This window comes from Hevea brasiliensis, chromosome 14 (assembly GCF_030052815.1).
Source record: "Hevea brasiliensis isolate MT/VB/25A 57/8 chromosome 14, ASM3005281v1, whole genome shotgun sequence".
NCBI classification, from domain to species: Eukaryota; Viridiplantae; Streptophyta; class Magnoliopsida; order Malpighiales; family Euphorbiaceae; genus Hevea; species Hevea brasiliensis.
The window spans coordinates 21,287,371-21,308,454 of NC_079506.1; the positions used below are offsets into that span (position 1 = coordinate 21,287,371).

The following is a 21,084-nucleotide window of genomic DNA, read 5'->3' on the forward strand; positions in this document are numbered from 1 at the left end:
ACATGCCCATAAACCCACTTGAATGAATCATATTGAGATGAAGATGTTCACCTATGATCGCCATCTCATTTTGTACCATAAGAATAGGGAATAGAAAATAGATATACATAAATAGAAACATAAATATATTGAATTTTAAAAATAGAAAACAATAAATAATTAAAAACATAATTATGCACATTTAAAAAATACAAAATAATTAAATTACTGATATAAAAAGATAAAAAAAAAAAGATTTTAGTAAGCCCCATACTTAATATTTAAGAAAAGTGAGAAATAAATTTATTTTTCAAATATTAATAAATAAATTATTTATAAATATCATTCAATTTTTTAAATTTGAAGTTTAATTATTAATAAATTATATATATTTTTTAAAATGATTTCATATATACCAATTGAAGGATAAAAGAAAAGTAGGAAAAAAGCAAAAATAAAAATTATTATTTTCTTGTCAGTATATTCAGGGTTCGTTTATGATAAATAGTCTTGCAGGGTTGGTGCCCTAATACTAATATGTATCTCTGCTCAGCATATTATAGTTCAAATAAAATTCTAACACTAAATCCTCAAATTAAATCAAAATTCCATTCCGCCAGGTCATCTGAAATCCTCAAATCCAAACACTACTCTGTCAATAAAATAAACTTATACAAATTCCAGTAGAACACTGGTAGCAGCTCTCCCTGCAGCCTATATAAAAACAGTATGCTATTCCACTCTCAATCCATCTATTTTTAGCTTCTCAACAATCTTATTCCTTAGTCTCTCAATCGATCTCAAGCAAAAAAGTAACGATGGCTGGTGGAGTTATTGTTTCAGCAACCGCTGGGAAGGATTACCCTGGCAACCTTACTCTCCATGTTTTCATTACCTGTGTTATTGCAGCTACAGGAGGTTTAATCTTTGGTTACGATCTGGGTATTTCAGGTGTGCTCTAGCTACGCTAATTGTGTTGAGAATTTGTTTGACTAATGTCTTTAAGCCCGGATTAATATGGTACTAAATTAACTACGAGCAGGTGGTGTTATATCCATGGATGATTTCTTGAAGAAGTTCTTTCCTGCTGTTTACCGGAAGCAGTCACTGGTTCATCAATCGGTTAACCAATACTGCGCTTTTGATAGCCAGATATTGACGTTGTTCACCTCTTCTTTGTATCTTGCTGCTCTTGTTTCGTCCATATTTGCCTCCTATATCACTAGAAAATTGGGGAGGCGGGTTTCTATGGTTGCCGGTGGGGTCCTTTTTGCTGTTGGTGCAATCCTTAATGGGTTTGCTCAGAATCTTGCCATGCTCATTATTGGTCGTCTGTTGCTTGGTTTTGGTATTGGAAGTGCCAATCAGGTATAGTTTCTTGTTCTCTTCTTCTTCTTCCTTTTTCCTTCTTTTTTTTTAATAATTTGCATACTTGGTTGGAATCTGATGCTTATAATTTTGTTTGCAGTCTGTTCCGATATATCTCTCAGAAGTTGCTCCACACAGATACAGGGGTGGTCTAAACATGATGTTCCAATTGTCAATAACAATTGGTATTCTAGTTGCCGACCTTCTAAACTATTTCTTTGCCAAGATTGATGGTTGGGGATGGCGTTTGAGTTTGGGTATTGCTTTAGTTCCAGCACTGATCATTATCATAGGCTCCTTTTTCCTTCCCGAGACACCAAATTCTCTGATTGAGCGAGACCATCATGAGAAAGCCAAAGAAAAACTTATTGAACTCCGCGGCATCCCCAACGTCGATGAGGAGTTTAATGATCTAATTACAGCTAGTGAAGCAGCTAAGTTGGTTAAAAATTCCTGGAGAAATATCATTGAGAGACAGTACAGACCCCATCTTGTTATGGCTATCTGCATTCCAATGTTTCAACAGCTCACTGGCATGAACGTGATTGTGTTTTATGCTCCTGTTTTGTTCAGAACCATTGGCTTCAAAAACCAAGCTTCCCTCATGTCTGCTTTAATTACAGGTATTATTAATTCTCTAGCAACCGTAGTTTCAATCTTAACTGTTGACAAGGTTTGAAGAAGAGCTCTCTACCTGGAAGGAAGCTTGCAGATGTTTATTTGTCAGGTACTTTGCTGTTCTTTTCTCTTTGAATTTGTTGTGTTGTAGAATTATTTACTGGACTACTAACTCATATGTTAATGAACAGCTTGTTGTAGCACTTGCAATTGGACTTAAGTTTGGAGTGAGTGGGAATCCAGGAGATTTACCCACATGGTATGCAGTGATTGTGGTGATTCTGATATGCATATTTGTTGCTGGGTATGCATGGTCTTGGGGTCCTCTAGGCTGGTTGGTGCCAAGCGAAATCTTCCCATTGGAAATTCGATCAGCTGCTCAGAGTATCACTGTCTCTGTGAACATGATCTTCACTTTCATTATTGCTCAAGTCTTCACAGCAATGCTTTGCCATATGAAGTTTGGATTGTTCCTTTTCTTTGCTTTCTTCATTATGGTCATGGGCCTCTTCATTTACTATCTTCTGCCTGAGACTAAAGGTGTCCCCATTGAAGAGATGATCACCGTGTGGAAGAATCATCCTTATTGGAGAAAATACTTAGATGATTTGCCCAGCCCCAAGAAAGTTGAATTAGTTTAGTTTTCTTCACGTCGTAGGCAACAATTTATCCTATTTTTGGGTGTATTTTGTTTTAATTTTTAGAGTATTGTAGATTCTTTATTTAATTTTTACTTGATAAATAAAATAATAAATATAATGGCTTTAGAGGCCAACCTCTCCTTGCCCTTATTTCTTTTTTTATTAATTTTTTTATTATTATTATGATTTACTTGTGTAGGGAAGTAGTTAATTAGTGTAATACTAATTGGAATTGGTTTTGTATGTGAGAACTTAAAACCAGCATTAATTAGGAGAGGAGTAAAAGGAGGAATAGCTATTAATTGAGGAGGTTGTGTGCCTTTGTCATCTGAATTGGTTTCCCATTTAAATTAGGATTTAGAACTACTACAAATCCTCCGCCTATATATATATATATATATATATATCTTTGATTTTTCTTGTACAATAATTCATACCTAGCTTGTCCTAATTTTTCTATGGCGATCTCAATTGAAGATTACGAAATCTATTGCAATGTGATTCCACTTCACAACATTGTTGAACCACAGGATGCTTCCTTCTCAAGAAATATGTTCTCCATCAAGGTCATCGCCACCTTCATGCCTCATCTTGATTCAGCGATGGAGGAAGCAGATGATGATGAATCAAATTCACTGCTTCTTTACGCCAACTTGGAATGTGACACTAGCCAACGCACATTCCTAGTTGAACGCGACCGTTTCTTGCATCCAGAAATATCCAGGTCTACTGTTCGTCAAATTCTTCTTGATATGAATGTTCCTATTCAGGAATTCTTGATAGAACAGATTATGTATAACGTTCGTCGATTTGGAACTGACCATGATAAATACAATGTGAGTCCTCGTAAGGTTCTGCATTTGGTGGTTAACATTGAAGTTCCTGCAATAATCTCTGAGGTTGCGAGTGATGATGATCCCGCAGATTTAAGCCTGCTAGTGCCTGCAACTAAATCATCCATTGAAGCTTTGGAGATTGTGAAAGTTGACCGTCCTATGAATCAACAGTCCTGTAGTTGTTTAGAGGAGATTTTGATTGGTTCAGAAGCAATTTGCATGCCACTACAAGAAAAAAGGAGATTTGAAACCAAATCAGTGAAAATCTGTTTCTAAATACATTTAGAAACCGATTTGAAACCGAAATATTCAGTTATAAATCCGCAAGTTTCTAAATAAATTTGAAACGGAAAATGGCATCCGTTTCAAATTTTGAAGCAATTTTCAAACCACTATTCCGTTTCAAATTTAGAAACCACATATATTCGGTTTCAAATTCCGTTTTAATTTAAAAACTGATATTTTGGTTTCAATTTTTTTGAAACAGAAATTCCGTTTCAAATCGGTTTCTAAATTTTGAAACCGATCCTTGTGTTATTGGATTAGAAACGGAAAAATTCGTTTTTAATCCGTTTCAAATTACTAGTAGAAAATTTTTATTTTTTTATTTAATATATTATTTCCTGTATTGAAGCATATAATATAATATTAATTTTAAATGCTCAATATCATAATATTTATAATATCAGGCTATCAAATATCAAATATCAGTCAATATTATATATAAATATGACAGTGAAGGGTTATGACAATAATATACTGTATGGAAAAATAAAATATCATAATAACAAAAAAACAAGCTACTTGTCATCAACAAGATAATCACTCATCACCACTATCAGCCTCTCTACCATCATCTTGATGAGTCGCATGTAGAGTTGGGGCTGTAAACTGCGTACCCTGCATCATTTGTGCCATCATGTTTTGCATCATTTGTTGCATGCGCTCCTCCAGTGTCTGCTCACGTTGTCTATATCTCTCCTCTAGCATCAACTCGCGTTGTCGATCTCTCTCCTCCATTGCAACCAAACTATCCTTGAGCGTTGCAACAGTCTGATGCAATTGTTGAATCTCTTCCTCCATTGCCTCGATCGAGCACAATAGGATGCAGTAGAAGATGATCCATGTGATGAGCTAGGGTAAAAAATTGATGCTTGAGATCCAATGCCATAAACCCTGTTCTTCTTCTCCTCCCCCCCCCCACAACTTGATAATATAGTGCAACCTCATCTACAATAGGAGGGTCACTGCACCCCTCTTGTGGTTGAGACGACTGCTCCTTAAGCGCCAAAAATGCATCCTGCATAAGTCAATACACATATTTTAAATTTATTTTTCTTGGCAATTGAATAAACAAACTCACTTATTCATTTTTTTCATATAATTGAAAGACATAAAATACTTGTTCACTTACCTTAATTGATTGCGCTCATGAATCAACCATATCGGAGGTGCCTTTCCTAGTGTGGGTCTTATGGAAAAGTTCATAAGGAAAAGGTCTTCGGCCAAGCTGGGCTTCCTGAAAAGATATAATGATTTTAGTGATGTTTATAATAATGTTCGATTATTTGCTACTAATATGTAGACAGACAACAACAAAACTAGTAAATATGAAATCATTACCATCCTATAGTAAATATGAAATCATTACCATTCTATCTGCGTGAGTAGCATGTGAAACTGAACCCCCTGTGTGTCTAGAGATGCCTGCCCCAACTCCCCCTATCTCACTACAACGGTTAGCAGTGAACTGATGGCTCTTGGCTTTAAACTCTGGGCTACTCCATGCCTCCTTCCATTTTTGTATTGTACTATTAGGCACGATGACCTTGGATTTTCCTTTCCTGACATTGCACATTAGGGCCTTATAGCGCTCTGCAGCCTTACGCCTCCAAGCTTCCTTTACTAGTGGAGTCACCTCTTGCCAATCAAAGTATTTCTGGTATAAAATAAATAAAAATTAAGACAGTTGTATTAGTATGATAATATTTTAGAAAAAAATTGACAGCATTTCCCCTTAATTTTGGACAATCCAGCCTAGTTATTAGGTATTAATTGCACCTGTTAAAAACGCTTCATATATTCTCAACAATAAATAACATCCACCCCAACTACAACAACTCACAACAATATATATTTTTAATATCACACAAGCTGCACATATAGATCATTTAAGCATTAATATACTTCAATTGTGTTCTTTTACATTAATTCACAAATTCTCATCACTTAAATGATATTTGTTCATAACATTCTTTTTTGAGGTTTCATAAACTATGCAAATTAGTTATCTGATAGCTAATTATATTTAAATATTTATTTTATTACTTGAAATTCATCCCAGTAAAACTCTTTTGTTTCAGGCGTGATAGTTTTCCAACAAAGGCCCCTCTGGGTCCATCCTCTCCTTGAAGATATTCTTCATCTTCTTAGCACATTCCTTAGATGGATGTAACCTGTACAAAAGAAAGACAGCAAATATATTGATTTTATGTAAATGTAGAAACACGGTACTTCAATTGCCAATGATATGTAATACCAAATCATAGATAAAGTTAATTAATTTTAAATACTTACGTGCCATTAATGAGCTTTATTCTTTTCTTTCTTCCAAATGTAGTGAGTGATAGGCCATCCATCGATGATATTGGTGCTGCCCCAACTGAATGACCTTCATGACCAGAGGTTGATCCAATTGCGTGCTCGTAAGATGGGGTAATAGGTGGTGGCGGTGGAGGTGGAGGTGTAGCTCGATCTTTGTGTTGAAGCAAAGAGACCCCTCCGATCCGTGTCGACCTCCCGGTGGATCGTGAAGGAACCCGAGGCTGACCACTGTAGATTGGTCTAGTTGATCATTGGGCTCATCCTCGCATGTAATCGCCTTGACCGTGAATGACCCAACAAACCTCCTCGCGACCGTTGCCTCGCATCCTGCATAAATAATTGTATTAATTAGTTAGCTTCATTCAACTTATGATACATAATACAGATGAAATTAGTTAGAGTTTATACTTCAAGTTTAGAAATATAAATTCATTAAGAGAAATACCTAATTCTAATTAGTATCACTATCATATACATCATCGCATTCCTCATCACTTTCTGAGTCCAATTCAAGCTCTTCTTCATCTTCAACATCCTCTTCATTAATTTCAACTAGTACACCGTTTTGATCATTCAAATATTGTTGTTGATCATCATCATCGTCAATTTGAATCAAAGGGACTTCCATTTCATCTTCTTGAAATGGTTCTTCCTGTGCAGGGGGGGTTGTGACATTCACTTGCTCAGGAAGATCAATAACAGATCTCGCTTTGATTTTGAACACAGCCCACCAATCATCCTTGTCACGTTTTAAGCTTGTATATATGGAATAATTCACCTGAGCAGCTTGGATAGCAAGAACAAATGGTTCATACCTATTGAAGGATCTTTTATGATTAATATCCACAAGTTTATATTTTGGATGAATCTTTGTTCCCACATTTGGTGTTGGATCAAACCAATCACATTTAAACAATATAGTTCTTTTGATTGGTAATCCAGGGTACTCCAATCGTAGCACTTCAATTAATTGTCCATAGTAGTCACTTTTATTAGTACTGTAATTAGTCCCCTTGATACATACCCCACTGTTCATCGTTGCCTTATGCGAACCATAACCTTTAGTGTGAAATTTATAACCATTAACTACATAACTATTGTAGCACATAACACTTCTTAATGGACCCTTTGATAGATCCTTTAAAAACTGGCTTGATATATTGTTGGAGGGATTGTGAACATATTTATTGAACCACTTATCAAATTCACGTTCTAGTTTCTCATCAACTTGTTTATCATTGATATTTGGATTGGCCATGTGTAACTCATTAACAAAAATGCTGCACACAATGAAAATAGTTAATTACATGTTTGGAATCAATAATGGCATTGCAACAATTATAATAATTGAATATTAGAAAAACTTACTCAATGTACGGTTTTACTTCTATACAATTCAACAAGATGTACATTTGTGTGCTTGAAATTCTTGTTCTGTGAGATATCTAACCTTTCCTTTTCCCAGTGGCCTACCAGAATGAGTGAAAATTGATAGATTCCCTGGATGTTCATCCATATGTTCGACTGTATCATCATTGCGTGGAACCTTTCGATGCCTTGTGTTGACATGGGGTTCAAAATAATGAGCGCAGAATGACGATGCTTCTTCAACTAAGTATGCATTGCATATGGAACCTTCCACTTTGGCTTTATTTTTCACATTATTTTTTAACTTCCTAAGGTACCTGTACCATTTACTATTTAGTCACAACAAAGTTTTTATTTCTCCATGTAATGATAGTATACAACAATACATTAAACTAGTTACCTCTCAAATGGATACATCAACCGATATTGCACAGGACCAGCAATCCATGCTTCATAAGCCAAATGCACTGGGAGATGTTCCATGGAGTCAAAGAAACTTGGAGGGAATATACGCTCTAGTTTACATAATATTATAGGAATCTCTTCATTGAGCTGTAACATGACTTCTTCTCTAAGTGTTGTTGAAGTTAACTCTCTAAAGAAATTGCTCAATTCGGTCAATGCTTGCCACGCATTTTTTGGAAGCAATTCCCTAAATGCTATTGGGAGTAATCTTTGCATAAAGACATGACAATCATGGCTTTTCATCCCAAACAACTTTAGTTTTCGCATGTCTATACACCTACCCATGTTTGACACATAACCATCTGGGAATCTAAGATTTTTAAGCCATTCACACAACACTGCTTTTGATTGTTTGTCTAATGTGTAACATGCTTTAGGATACTTTCCTATTGCCATATCCCTCTCTAACTCAGGTCATTGACAAAACTCTTTCAAATCTTCCCTTGATTTTGCATTGTCCTTCGTCTTCCCTTCAACATTCATCACAGTATTAAAATATTTTCAAATACATTTTTCTCTATATGCATGACACCCAGGTTGTGGCGAAGCATGTTAGTACTCCAATATGGCAAATCCCAAAAAATGCTCCGTCTCTTCCAACCCGTGTTTTTTGCTTTGCAACTGTTATTCTCATCTGCACCCATATCTGTGACACACATTAATCCTAGATGTTCTATTTGTTCTAAAATTTCCTCACCAGATAGAATGGGGGGAGCACTTTTTGTAACTGTCTTGTTCTTTCTAAAAGCAATTTTATTCCGTCTGAAAGGATGGTTAGCTAGTAAGAATTTATGGTGATTGTCAAACCATGATTGTTTACCACCCTTTGTCAATGTGAATGCATCCAATCGCCTACAATATGGACAAGCAGTCTTGCCTGCTGTGCTCCAACCAGATAACATTGAATATGCAGGGAAATCACTTATTGTCCATAATAACGCAACCCTCATATTAAAATTATTCTTCTTTGATGCATCATATGTCTCAACTCCAACTTCCCACAATCAAGCTTTCAACTCTGCAATAAGGGGCTGTAAGTACACATCCAATTTGTCTTTTGGGTTTCTCGGACCAGGAACTATTACCGTTAGGAACATATACTCTTCCTTCATACATAACCAAGGAGGAAAATTGTAAGGAGTGATAATGACTGGCCAAGATGAATATTGTTGTCCAGACTGACCGAATGGTTGAAACCCATCGGTGCACAGTCCTAGCCTTACATTTCGAACCTCAGCAGCAAATGAAGGATGTGTTTTATTAAAATGCTTCCATGCAGTTGCATCTGAACAATGACGCATTACCCCATCTTCATGGTCATGCTCAGCGTGCAATCTCATTTCTTTTGCTGTTGCATTCGAAGTATATAATCTTTGCAATCTTTGTGTGAGAGGAAAGTAGTACATTTTCTTATGTGGGACATTGATTTGAAAATTAGAAAAGCCTCGACTATGTCGTTTGAACCGTGGATGGTCACAAAATTTGCAATTCGTTAACTCACTATCTTCAGCCCAATATAACATACATCCATTAGTACAACAATGAATCTTCTCAACAGGTAGGCCCAATGCTTGGACCAACTTCTTCGTACTGTAAAAGTTTTCAGTCATTAAATTTTCATCCGGTAACACCTCTTTCATAAGTTGACAAATGTCATCAAAACACCTTTCTGACAAATGATGTTCTGCCTTGATGTTTAACGTCCTTGCAACAACTGAGAGCTGTGAATGGCTTTCACAACCTGGCCACACCTCTTGATTAGCAGCTTGTAACATGTCATACAATTTTTGAGCTGATGGATTTGGAGGCTCCTCCATTACATCCTGAAAGAAATTAGGACCTGCTGCATCCATTACCATTTGCTCATATGTATTGCTTGTGCTATTATCAACCTCTTGAACAGACTCCGCTATCATAACATTTATGTTTTGACTATCAATATTACTTGTGCGGGGTTCCCTTTGTAGAATCCATTTATAATAATATGACACAAATCCATGCTTCATCAAATGTAACCGAATTGTATTCTCATCAACATAATTACGATTCTAACACTTTCGATGATTACATGGACACTTCAGTTTATCCCCATCCATCCACTCTGGATGTTGCTTAGCAAATGTTATGAATTGTTCAATACCTTCTATGAATTCTGAGGTCAATAGGCCATCTTTTAACCTAGCATACATCCATCTCCGATCTGATCCCATTTTGCTAATAGCTGTGTAATAATTAAGTGAATATTAGTAATGATATGTCAGATATCAGAATTACATCATATCCCCAATCATACGTTGAAAGGTAAGGCCCTAACCCAATTAGAATTGTATCATTTCTACCAATAACAGACAGATAATGACATGTCATATATTTGTAAAAATTTCGGCAGCATCTCCCATTAGTTCTCCAAGTGCACAACATAAAGGCTGCACCCAGAGAACAATGAGAGATGTTACGAAATTTCTACAAATATATAATACATATTTATATCCATCCTATTCCTATGTAGAGTATACAATTCCAATTTGTCCAATAGGACAATCCATTGTCCAATAGGACAATCCATTGTCCACTGACATTAATTGTCAGTAGGACATTGGACAGGTTTTCTAAGGTTATTATGTGACAAATTTGATAAAAAAAAAAAAAAGAAACTATTAAGATATATAGAAAATCTAGAATAGTGTCCAACAATTGAAAAAATTATCACCTCAAAAATTGATATGCATGCATCTACAAATCAAAACGCCATATTAAAATATTACTTACCTGTGTGATACTGAAAGCAAGGGACAAAATAACGAGAGATAGTGACCAAAAGAGAGTGAGACAGACTGTAGTTCCAAAAAAAAAAAAAAAGAAATTATGTCAGTAAATTCTTGTATAAAATTTAACACCCAAAAGTAAATAAATAAATTAAAAACTACACTATATGGCATAATAGTATAAAATTAAAAAACATAATAATCATTAAAATTAAAGGACATGAAAAAATAGATATTAGTATAGCAATAAAATAAACATATAATCTTTTATTTGTAATTAAATATGTAAGTTTGGTTGCTAATTTACATCTGAACTATTTGAGTGTACTCATCTACAACTAATAGCCTACTAAATAACTATAAAAACAATTTTTTATTTTATTTTTAAAAAAACTTATTTTGCTTTTATAATTTTTTTATATGTATTATTTATTTTTTTTATAATAATATGATTAATTTATTATTATTTTATTATTAAATAAATTAATTTATTATTAATTTATAACTCTTTAAAACTTTATGCAAGTTTCATAACTCATAAAAATCGTATCAAGTTTCATTGAATTTAAATCGTGGGCACTTGCCAGTAAAAAAAAGAAAATTAAGAGATAGTGTTTACACCAATAAATAAATAAATTTTGGATCATTAATTATTTTAGGGCTATAACGAAGTAAAAAAATAATTTGTTTAATTTATTGCATTAGTTAAATTGTATGGCCTAGAAATTATTTAATTAATTATTTTTTATGAATAGAGATAACTATGAGCAGAAGTAATGAGAAGATTATAAGTTATTCGCAGATGGAAAGTTACAAGAAGTTGGCTAATAATGGGAAATTTTATCTTACCCACAGTGTGAGTACACAAAATAATAATAATAATAATAATAATAATAATAATAATAATAATAATAATAATAATTTGAATATAGTTATCTAATTATAATAAGACATGTGAAAAATTTGCTGAAGAAAAGAAAAGAAAAGAAAAGAAAAATACAACTACCAACCCTTCCTTTTCTCCTTTTCCTATTCTTTAAACAAAGGGTATCAACCCCTCCGTTTAGTCTTCTGCAAACAAACATTCTTGATGCTATTGATATCTGATAATTAAGAGAAGCCAAAAATTAGGTTGGATAAAATGCAAAGAAACAAAGGCTCCTGTTTAGGATTTGGACTCACGAATTTCCACTTGGATGGCAAAACGTCCACGAATTTGGAATTATACTAAAATTGTTTATAAATTTAAATAAATCTCATTCAAGCAAAAACACAAACACCTACAGAGCAATACTGTACAAGCAAGAAAAACAACTTCCATTAAAAAAAAAATAGAGAATGATGATTTGCACAGATAGAGAAATCGCGGGCGTTGTTAATGCATGCAAAGACCAAAAACTACAGAAATTAGAGGTACCCATCAAACATATTTGTGCAGCAAGCTCAAAAAAGGTGTAAAAATACCATTCAACAATAAAGAATCTGATAAGACCAAAGAAGGAACATTTTGGTTTCTTCAAGACTTCAACTACTAGCAGATTTAGAAGGACAACAAGAAATTTTTGCCTTGCAGGAAATTGCACTTATTACTTCAGCTAATCAATTAACAAATTCTCATTTCACATTAAATTATATCAGTAAGATTGAGTTTTGCTTATGTTTAAGCCAAACGGAAAAAGGCCCAGCACCATTAACTGAAGCCAAACTCACCAGCCATCGACAGGGACTCTGGCATGAAACACAAGCATAGTAGTTGGGCAAGACCTGGAATAATTCTTGAAAATGGCTAATTTTGGATTCTATCAATAACAATATTTGAAAAGCAAGATTTTTTTTTTAATTCTTCGTTACTAATGAAAATTTTCTAACCCTAATAACCCATATTCATTCGGCATCAATTATTCTGTCCAAGATTTTTCTTTTCAATTCTTTATTACAAATTAAAATTTTCTAACCCCAAGAACCCATATTCCTTTGGCTTCAATTGTTTAGTCCCATTTATTTTTTTTTTCTAATTCTTTATCACAAATGAAAATTTTTTAACCTCAATAACCCACATTCCATCGGCAATTGTTCAATCCCACTAATGTGCAAAATGCTTAGTAAATGAAAAAAATAAGTCTGCAGCAAGATAAACTCACCTTAGTTCTGGAGCGAATGAGCTGCTGGAGAGCGACTCGAATCTGCCGAGAACGAGCCAAATCTGTTAAGAATGAGCTAGATTGCTGAGAACGATTCTGTGTTGAGATTGATGAAACCGAAGAAGAAGCGACCGAAGAGAACTGTAGGAATGAGGTGAAGTTCTCATCCGATGAGAAATGGCCGAAGAGAAGCGGTCGAACAGCTACTGGAGAAGAAGTGGAGAACTGGATGAATGATGGAAGGGAGGACTGTCGACTGTGTGGCTAGGGCTAACAAATATTTATTATTAATTTTATTTAATTATAATTGAAATTTATTATTTTTATTTAAAATATATTAACTTTTATATTATTAATTAGTTTGTACAAAAATAAAAATAAAAGACTTATAAAAAGAAAAGGTTTAGATTAATTTGGAAATTTTTATTGCTTTATGATTTAATAGTCTAAAATTAAAGGCTAAGATTAACTTTTGCATTTTTCATTTTTTTTAACTAAAATTAAATCGAAATTATAAAGTTGAAATATAAGTGAAATTAAAATAAAAATTAAAATTCAATTAAAAATAAGATTAAGTAAAGTTAAAAATTAAACTCAAATTATAAAATTAAATTAAAAATTATATTAGAATTAAGTAAATATCCTAACTTTTGAAACCGAAAGCAATCAGTTTCTAAATATAAGAAATTAGAAACCGATCAAAGTTGATTTCTAATTTGGCCTTCAAATTTAATAAGTAAAATATTAACTTTAGAAACCGAAATATATTGGTTTCTAAATATAAGAAATTAGAAACTGACCAAAATCGGTTTCTAATTTGAGCTTCAAATTTAATAAGTAAAATACCTTAACTTTAGAAATCGAAAGTAATCGGTTTCTAAATACGATGAATTAGAAACCGACCAAAATCGGTTTCTAATATAGACTTAAAATTCAACAAACAAAATGGCTTAATATTTGAAACCAAAATCAATCGGTTTCTAATGATAAGGAATTAGAAACCGAATAAAATCAGTTTCTAATTTGACTTAAAATTCAATGAACAAAATACCTTAATCTTTGAAACTGAAATAAATTGGTTTCTAAATATAAGGAATTAGAAACTAATCAAAATCGGTTTCTAATTTGAGAGTCAAATTTAATAAGCAAAATACCTTAACTTTAGAAACCGAAAGCAATCGGTTTCTAAATACAATAAATTAGAAACCAACAAAAATCGGTTTCTAATATGGACTTAAAATTCAACAAACAAAATAGCTTAATATTTGAAACCAAAATCAATCGGTTTCTAATGATAAGGAATTAGAAACCGACTAAAATCGGTTTCTAATTTGACTTAAAATTCAACAAACAAAAGAGCTTAATTTTTGAAACCGAAATAAATCGGTTTCTAATTATAAGGAATTAGAATTCACTAAGTAAAATACCTTAACTTTTGAAACTGAAAATCATCAGTTTCTAAATATAAATAAATTGAAACCGACAAAAATCAGTTTCTAATTTGGTCCTTAAATTCAATAAATAGTATACCTCACCTTTTGAAACTGAAAGAAATCAGTTTCTAAATATAAAGAATTAGAAACCGACCGAAATTGGTTTCAGATATCAGTTTCTAAGCGATTTCTAAACGGACATTTAATTTACGGCCAAATTTCAGCACATGCTTTAGAAACGGATAATTTTCCGTTTCTAATTTCGGTTTTAAATCCGTTGCTAATTGGTTTCTAATATATTTGATTCATATTGTTCAATTTCCGTTTCAAAATCCGTTTCAAATTACAAACCGATATAAATCCGTTTCTAATTTCAGTTTCTGTTCTGGCAAATTCTTGTAGTGCCATGTTCACATCTTTATCATCATCATTGCACCTGTAATTGGCTAGAAAGGAGTAGAGTTTGTCCATTGTGTAGATTTGAGATTGCTTAATTAGTATTTAACTTAGCTAGTCTATGCACAGGTTGAATTTCTCTTTTTTTTTTTTTGCCCCAAGGATGCCCTGTAAGAATTTCATATTTTCTAGTTTTCTTTCAATATGGGAATAAAAAAAAGGAAAGAATTAGGTAGACTCAGTCTTTTAAGTTGCTGTAATAGTTTCAATGTTCAACAGTAGAGCAGTTTATTCTCATTTTTCTATACCCCTTGTTTATTCAATTTAGTGCTGAACACTCGTTTGTTAAAACTGAATACTCAATGTCTCTGTGAACATGATCTTCACTTTCATAATTGCTCAAGTCTTCATAGCAATGCTTTGCCATATGAAGTTAGGTTTTTTCGTTTTCTTTGCTTTCATTAAAACTCTTCGATCAGATCATGGAGGTGAATACTTAAGTACTGAATTTGATGAATACTTGAAAGAACATGGCATTATTTCTCAGCTAACTCCTCTAGGAACGCCACAGCTGAATGGTGTATCTGAAAGGAGAAATCGTACCCGATTAGATATGGTACGTAGTATGATGAGCTATAATGATATGTCAATCTCCTTTTGAGGATTTGCATTATAATCAGCTTTGCATATTCTGAATAGGATTTCATCAAAATCAGTTTCTTCCACAGCTTATGAGATATGGCATGACAGAAAACCAAGTCTTAAACATGTTAAGATTTGGGGTTGTCCAGCTTATGTCAAAAAGCTAAACACTGATAAATTGGAAACCAGATCAGAAAAATGTCGATTTGTTGGATATCCAAAACTCTAGTTTTGGATACTATTTTTATTTGCCTACATCACAAAAGGTTGCGGTAAGTAGAGATGCCACATTTCTTGAACAACAATTTATTCAAGAAGGAGGCAAAGGAAGACAAATAGAGTTAGAATTGGAGAATTCTGACCAACCAACAGATCAAATGGATATAGATCCATCTAGTTAACCTACACCTATTGATGAAATATCTACAGTAATTCCTTGTAGATCAACCAGGATAGCTTACCCACTAGTGAGATATGGTTTTCTTCATGAAGATGAACAAGAGTTGTTTACTCATGAAGAAGTAGATCATGGAGATGATCCACTTACCTATGAAGAAGTTATATCAGATATAGACTTTTCAAAATGGATTGAAGCTATGAAATCCGAAATTAATTCCATGTATAAGAATCAAGTTTGGGATCTTGTTGACCCACCTTAAGGTATTGTGCCTATAGGGAATAAATGGGTTTTCAAGAAGAAAATTGGTTCTGATGGCAAGGTAGAGACTTATAAAGCAAGGTTAGTAGCGAAAGGGTTTCGCCAAAGGCAAGGAATCGACTATGAGGAGACTATCTCACCTGTTGCCATACTTAAATTAATTAGAATTCTATTAGCAATAGTTGCATACTATGATTATGAGATTTGGCAGATGGATGTCAAAACAGCTTTTCTCAATGGATATATTGAAGAAAATATTTTCATGGAACAACCTAGGGGTTTTGAATCCCAAGATGGGTCCAAGGTATGCAAGCTAAAACGATCCATTTATGGGTTGAAACAAGCTTCGAGGAGTTAGAATATCCATTTTGATGAAGCAATTAAGTCATTTAGTTTTATCAAAAACGTGGATAAATCATGTGTATATAAGAAGGTTAGTAATAGTGCTATCACTTTTCTTGTCTTATATGTGGATGATATTCTCTTGATGGGTAATGACATATGTATGTTGACAGCTATAAAGATATGGTTGTCAAATACATTCTCCATAAAAGACTTAGGGGAGGCAACCTATATTATTGGAATTCGTATATATAGAGATAGAGCGAAAAGAATAATTGGTTTATCCCAAAGTCTATACTTGGAAAAGATGTTAAAGAGGTTTAACATGCTTGATTCCAAGAGAGGATTGTTACCAGTGAGACATGGTATCCACCTTTCTAAAGAGATGTCTCCAAAAACACCCGAAGAAAGAGATAAAATGGCCAGAATTTCATATGCTTCGGCTATTGAAAGTTTGATGTATGCAATGATGTGTATTAGGCCGGATGTTGCACATGTTGTTAGTTTGACTAGCAGGTTTGAATCCAATCCAGGTTTGGAACACTGGATAGCTATCAAGAATATTCTTAAGTGCTTGAGAAGAACTAAGGATTTATTCTTGATTTATGGAGGTGGTGACTTGCAATTGGATGGTTATACTGATTCTGATTTTCAATCAGATATCGATGATAGAAAGTGTACCTCTAGGTTTGTGTTCATTTGTAATGGAGGTGCAGTCAGTTGGAAGAGTTCCAAATAGAGTACAACTGCTGATTCCACTACCGAGGCCGAGTACATTGCTGCATCAGATGCTGCAAAAGAAGCCATTTGGATAAGGAATCTAGGTCTCACCAGAAATCTAAACACATAGAAAGACGCTATCACATCATCAGAGAAATAGTTGGGCGAGGCGATGTAGCAATGCAGAAAATAGCATTAGCTGAAAATAGCATTAGCTAAAAATCTAGCTGATCCATTCACTAAGCCTATGTCACAAGCTCAATTAGACAAACATCTTGAGAAGATGGGTCTAAGATATTGTAATGAATGGCTCTAGTGCTAGTGGTCCATGTGTTAGTAGTATGCCCTAGAGCATATCATTTAGTATGTATCTTACACATATTTTATTAATAAAAGGCAATTTCACTTTTCCGTTTACATAATGTATTTATGTGTAATAGAAAAGGTCCATTGATATTTTGTTAGAAATTCTATTATTAAGTTATTAAGAATATGAGTGACAGTATTTCTAGCACAAAGTATCATAAATTGGTTCACAATCGAGGATACTTCACAATAAGGACATGACTTATCCAGAAAGATTATAATAATGTTTGTTTCCAAGGTACTTATATGAGATATAAATAAGATGGAATGGTGAGTCTCATGCCATATAACAAACATGATAGGCACTTATAAATGATAAGTAGGCCGAACCAGTGACGCATATGACAAGCACATGGAGTTTACTCTTGTCAATGCTTTGTCATATGTCATATTAGTACATATAATCTTTAGACCTGAGATAACACAGTTATCTTGTATATAGGTGGTTTGAGTTTGATACTGCTTTCATACTTGTACTGTGTATGGGTATATAGGCATGTGTTGGCTCCTACTGGTTATATATGGAGGTAGGTGTTGATCAAGATGGAATATGTTACCCTAAGTAAATAGGGATAAAATCCTATATTCATTTAATTATTCTTGATGTTTCAAGTTCTTGGCCAGGACAGACAAATTTAGTTAGAAAAGAGTTTCTGACAAGAAAATCTAATTAATCAAGAACTGGAATTAAAAGAGAACATAATATTCATAGCAAATGGGGACATAAACCATGACTCCAGCTCGGATTGGGATTTTGTAACAGAGAGATTCTAGTGCATGGTAACATATGATTAAAGGTTCATTTAAGGTATTCCTTATTACTGATTGGGTGGCCATAGCATGCTATGCTAGGTGTTAACCATGGTCTATGAGGTGCCTAAAATGATTTAGAGAAATTATTTATGGTAAGAAAGAGTTCTGATAATATTAAGAGTTAATATCATATCTCATTGCCAATTAGTGATGAGCCTAGTGAGTCACACACATATACAAGTTAATCACCAAGTTAAATGTGATTTAATTGATTAATTAAAGAGTTTAATTGATCAATTAAATAGGTTTAGTTTGCAATAAGATTGCAAAGTCCCTAGCATGGCTTGAAACCAAATCTAGGTTATTGGATGTATAGTATAAGTTAAATTTATATTTAAAGTGTTTAAATATGAATTTAATTATGAGAAATTAATTAGTAGAGATTAATTAATTAATTTATATTTGATATAAATTGATTAGAAGAGGAGAAATAATTATTTTGGGTTGAGAACTCAAAATTACAACACAAGGGTAATTTGGTCATTTTCACAGGGTGACATGTGGCATTATGAGATGGTGACACATGGCATCATAGTTTGTCATTTGTCTTCCTAACATGTATAATGATCAAAGTCAAGATTAAACCTAACTTTGACACTTGGCTTAATGTGATTAGGTCAATTAAAATTAAGAAGTAATCAGATGATGACATGTGGTAAAGGTTTTAAATGATGACCTAATTATATAATGTGATTTTAGGAAAGAATAAAACACATTCTGATTTTCTCTACAAGGCGCCGCCACCCATAGAGCCTTCTTCCTCTCTTCTTCTTCTTCTTCTCTCATTAATTCAAAGAGAATTGCCTATATTCTCTTGAATTAAAATTGCTAGAAATTATTTCTAGTGTCCTATGTACATTTACAACCTCTCTAAAGGCAAATTCATAATTTCTAATTTGTTGGCAAGGCTTGAGAAGCTGTTCAAATGGCTGCCATTGGTGATCTTGGTGTGGACAAACTAGAGGGACAACATTTGGGGTCCTAAGTACTTCCCAAAGGTACTAAACACATCTACAGTGCATTAAAAGGTTAGTGCACATGTTCTTATATGAATCTAGAGTTCTAATGAATTAATCTGTTAATTCAAAAATCTTAAATGACAAATATAGATTCTAATACATATTAAAAGGGTTTTAATATACAATTGAACATTGAAATCAATTAGGTATATAATGAATCTTGCATGATGCATGAGACCCTAGAAGAAAAATTTTGAATTCAATGTTCTAATCTAATAATTTTCATGCTTCTGCTCCTTCAATATGGTCATAGACCTCTTCATTTACTGTCTTCTGCCTGAGACTAAAGGTATCTCCATTGAAGAGATGTCACCGTGTGGAAGAATCATCCTCACTGGAGAAAATACTTCGATCATGATGATGATTTGCTAGCCCTTCAGCTTGATCGTAGGCAATAGTTTATCATATTTTTGGGTTTTTTTTTATTTTTTATTTTTGGAGCAGTGTAGTTTCTTTATTTAATAGCAATTGTAGATTTGTAGATCAAAGATTGCAGCGAGCAAGCAATATAATTATTTAATTTTTACTTGACAAATAAAATAATAAATGCTTTGAATTGGATCGAAGTGTGGTTTTTAAGCTTTTTGGTAGTGGACTTGACTTGGTTTAATAAGAAAATTTCATGCGCTCTAACAGTATTAACAATCGTTGCCTGAGTTTGTGATAAAAAAATTAAGACAGACCCATTCGTTAATAGACTAGTTTTTCAAGATCTTACTTCAGTGTATGTGAGTATGAGTTATATGGGAACAAGGACTCTGTTAAAATTAATTGTTATGGTATTAATGGTAGTCCATTCCCGTCACTAACCCGTGTGCATGTATTTTACCTTTGAAAAAAAAAAAAACATTAACAGCTGCAAATTTCTCAGATTCTGCAAATAATGTTTTCAAACATATCCTTGACCATGACTGCAAAGAAAATTTTCAAGGCTTCTTCAGAAGTTCTTTTTTGAATCTTTGCTCCTCCATAAATCCCAATTCTTTCCGCATCTGAATTTCCAATGCGTTCCATGACCATGACTCTCTTGATGCTACGTTTCCATTTTTTGAACTGTAGACACATCAAATGGCTGAGGTTTTATGGGTGAACTACCTCTCTCCTAAGCCAGTGCAATTTCTTATTCTATCTCTTGGACAACAAAATTTTATAAGAATTCAATTTAATTAATTTTTTTTTAATTGTCAAGTTTTAATTAATTTCAAAAGAGTTGATAACAGAGTTAAAATCTCAAGTAAGCGTCGAATCACTATAAAATTAAAGTGTTTTATTTTGATTGAGTTTATTTCATGTATTTGAGTTGATTGTTAAGTAAGGTTTTCAAACATGGCTCGACTATTGAATTGGTAAAGCTAGAAGGTTAAGGTTTTAAGGTTTAATGAGATCCAAATGGTATATTATTAAATAAATATTATAAAATTGATGATGTGATATTATAATTAATACTTTTATATATTTTATAAGTATTAAAGTAAATTTAGTTAAATTTTAACATATGAATAATATTAAGAAAATAATTTAAATTTTATTTAAAATATTTAATTATTTATAGTACAAAGATACTTAAGATTAAAATTTTTATAACAATAAATTTATTCATATAAATGAAAAATAAATGTTTAAAATTATATAATATAATAAATAAAAAAATTTTTATTTACTTTTTTACTCTCTAAAAGATAATAAAATAAAAAAATTAATAATACAAGTTAATATACTAATGAAATAAATTATTAATTATTATAAATTGGAAGTGGGTGAAATTAAGATATTTTTTTTCTTTACTATAATTATAATTTAATAATTATTAATGATTTTATATTAATGTAATATAATTTAAATTAATAAAAAAATCATTTTTTATAAAAAAAAGGAATAGTTTTATAGAATAATTTAATTTATGTGAATTA

The 21,084-nt window shown here is 32.8% G+C and overlaps 1 protein-coding gene and 1 pseudogene across 1 annotated transcript; both read left to right on the forward strand.

Moving 5' to 3' along the window:
• The first annotated feature begins 603 nt into the window (after positions 1-603).
• LOC110641318 (sugar carrier protein C-like) lies at positions 604-2,731 on the forward strand (annotated as a pseudogene).
• A 333-nt stretch (positions 2,732-3,064) lies between these two features.
• LOC110641306 (uncharacterized) lies at positions 3,065-3,718 on the forward strand. The gene has a single exon (XM_021792968.2). The coding sequence runs from the start codon at positions 3,065-3,067 to the stop codon at positions 3,716-3,718; it is 654 nt and encodes a 217-aa protein (XP_021648660.2).
• The last annotated feature ends 17,366 nt before the right edge of the window (positions 3,719-21,084 follow it).

Bases quoted from the DNA above. Each gene is read 5' to 3' on its own strand.
- LOC110641306 (XM_021792968.2), top strand. From the start codon at position 3,065: ATGGCGATCTCAATTGAAGATTACGAAATCTATTGCAATGTGATTCCA.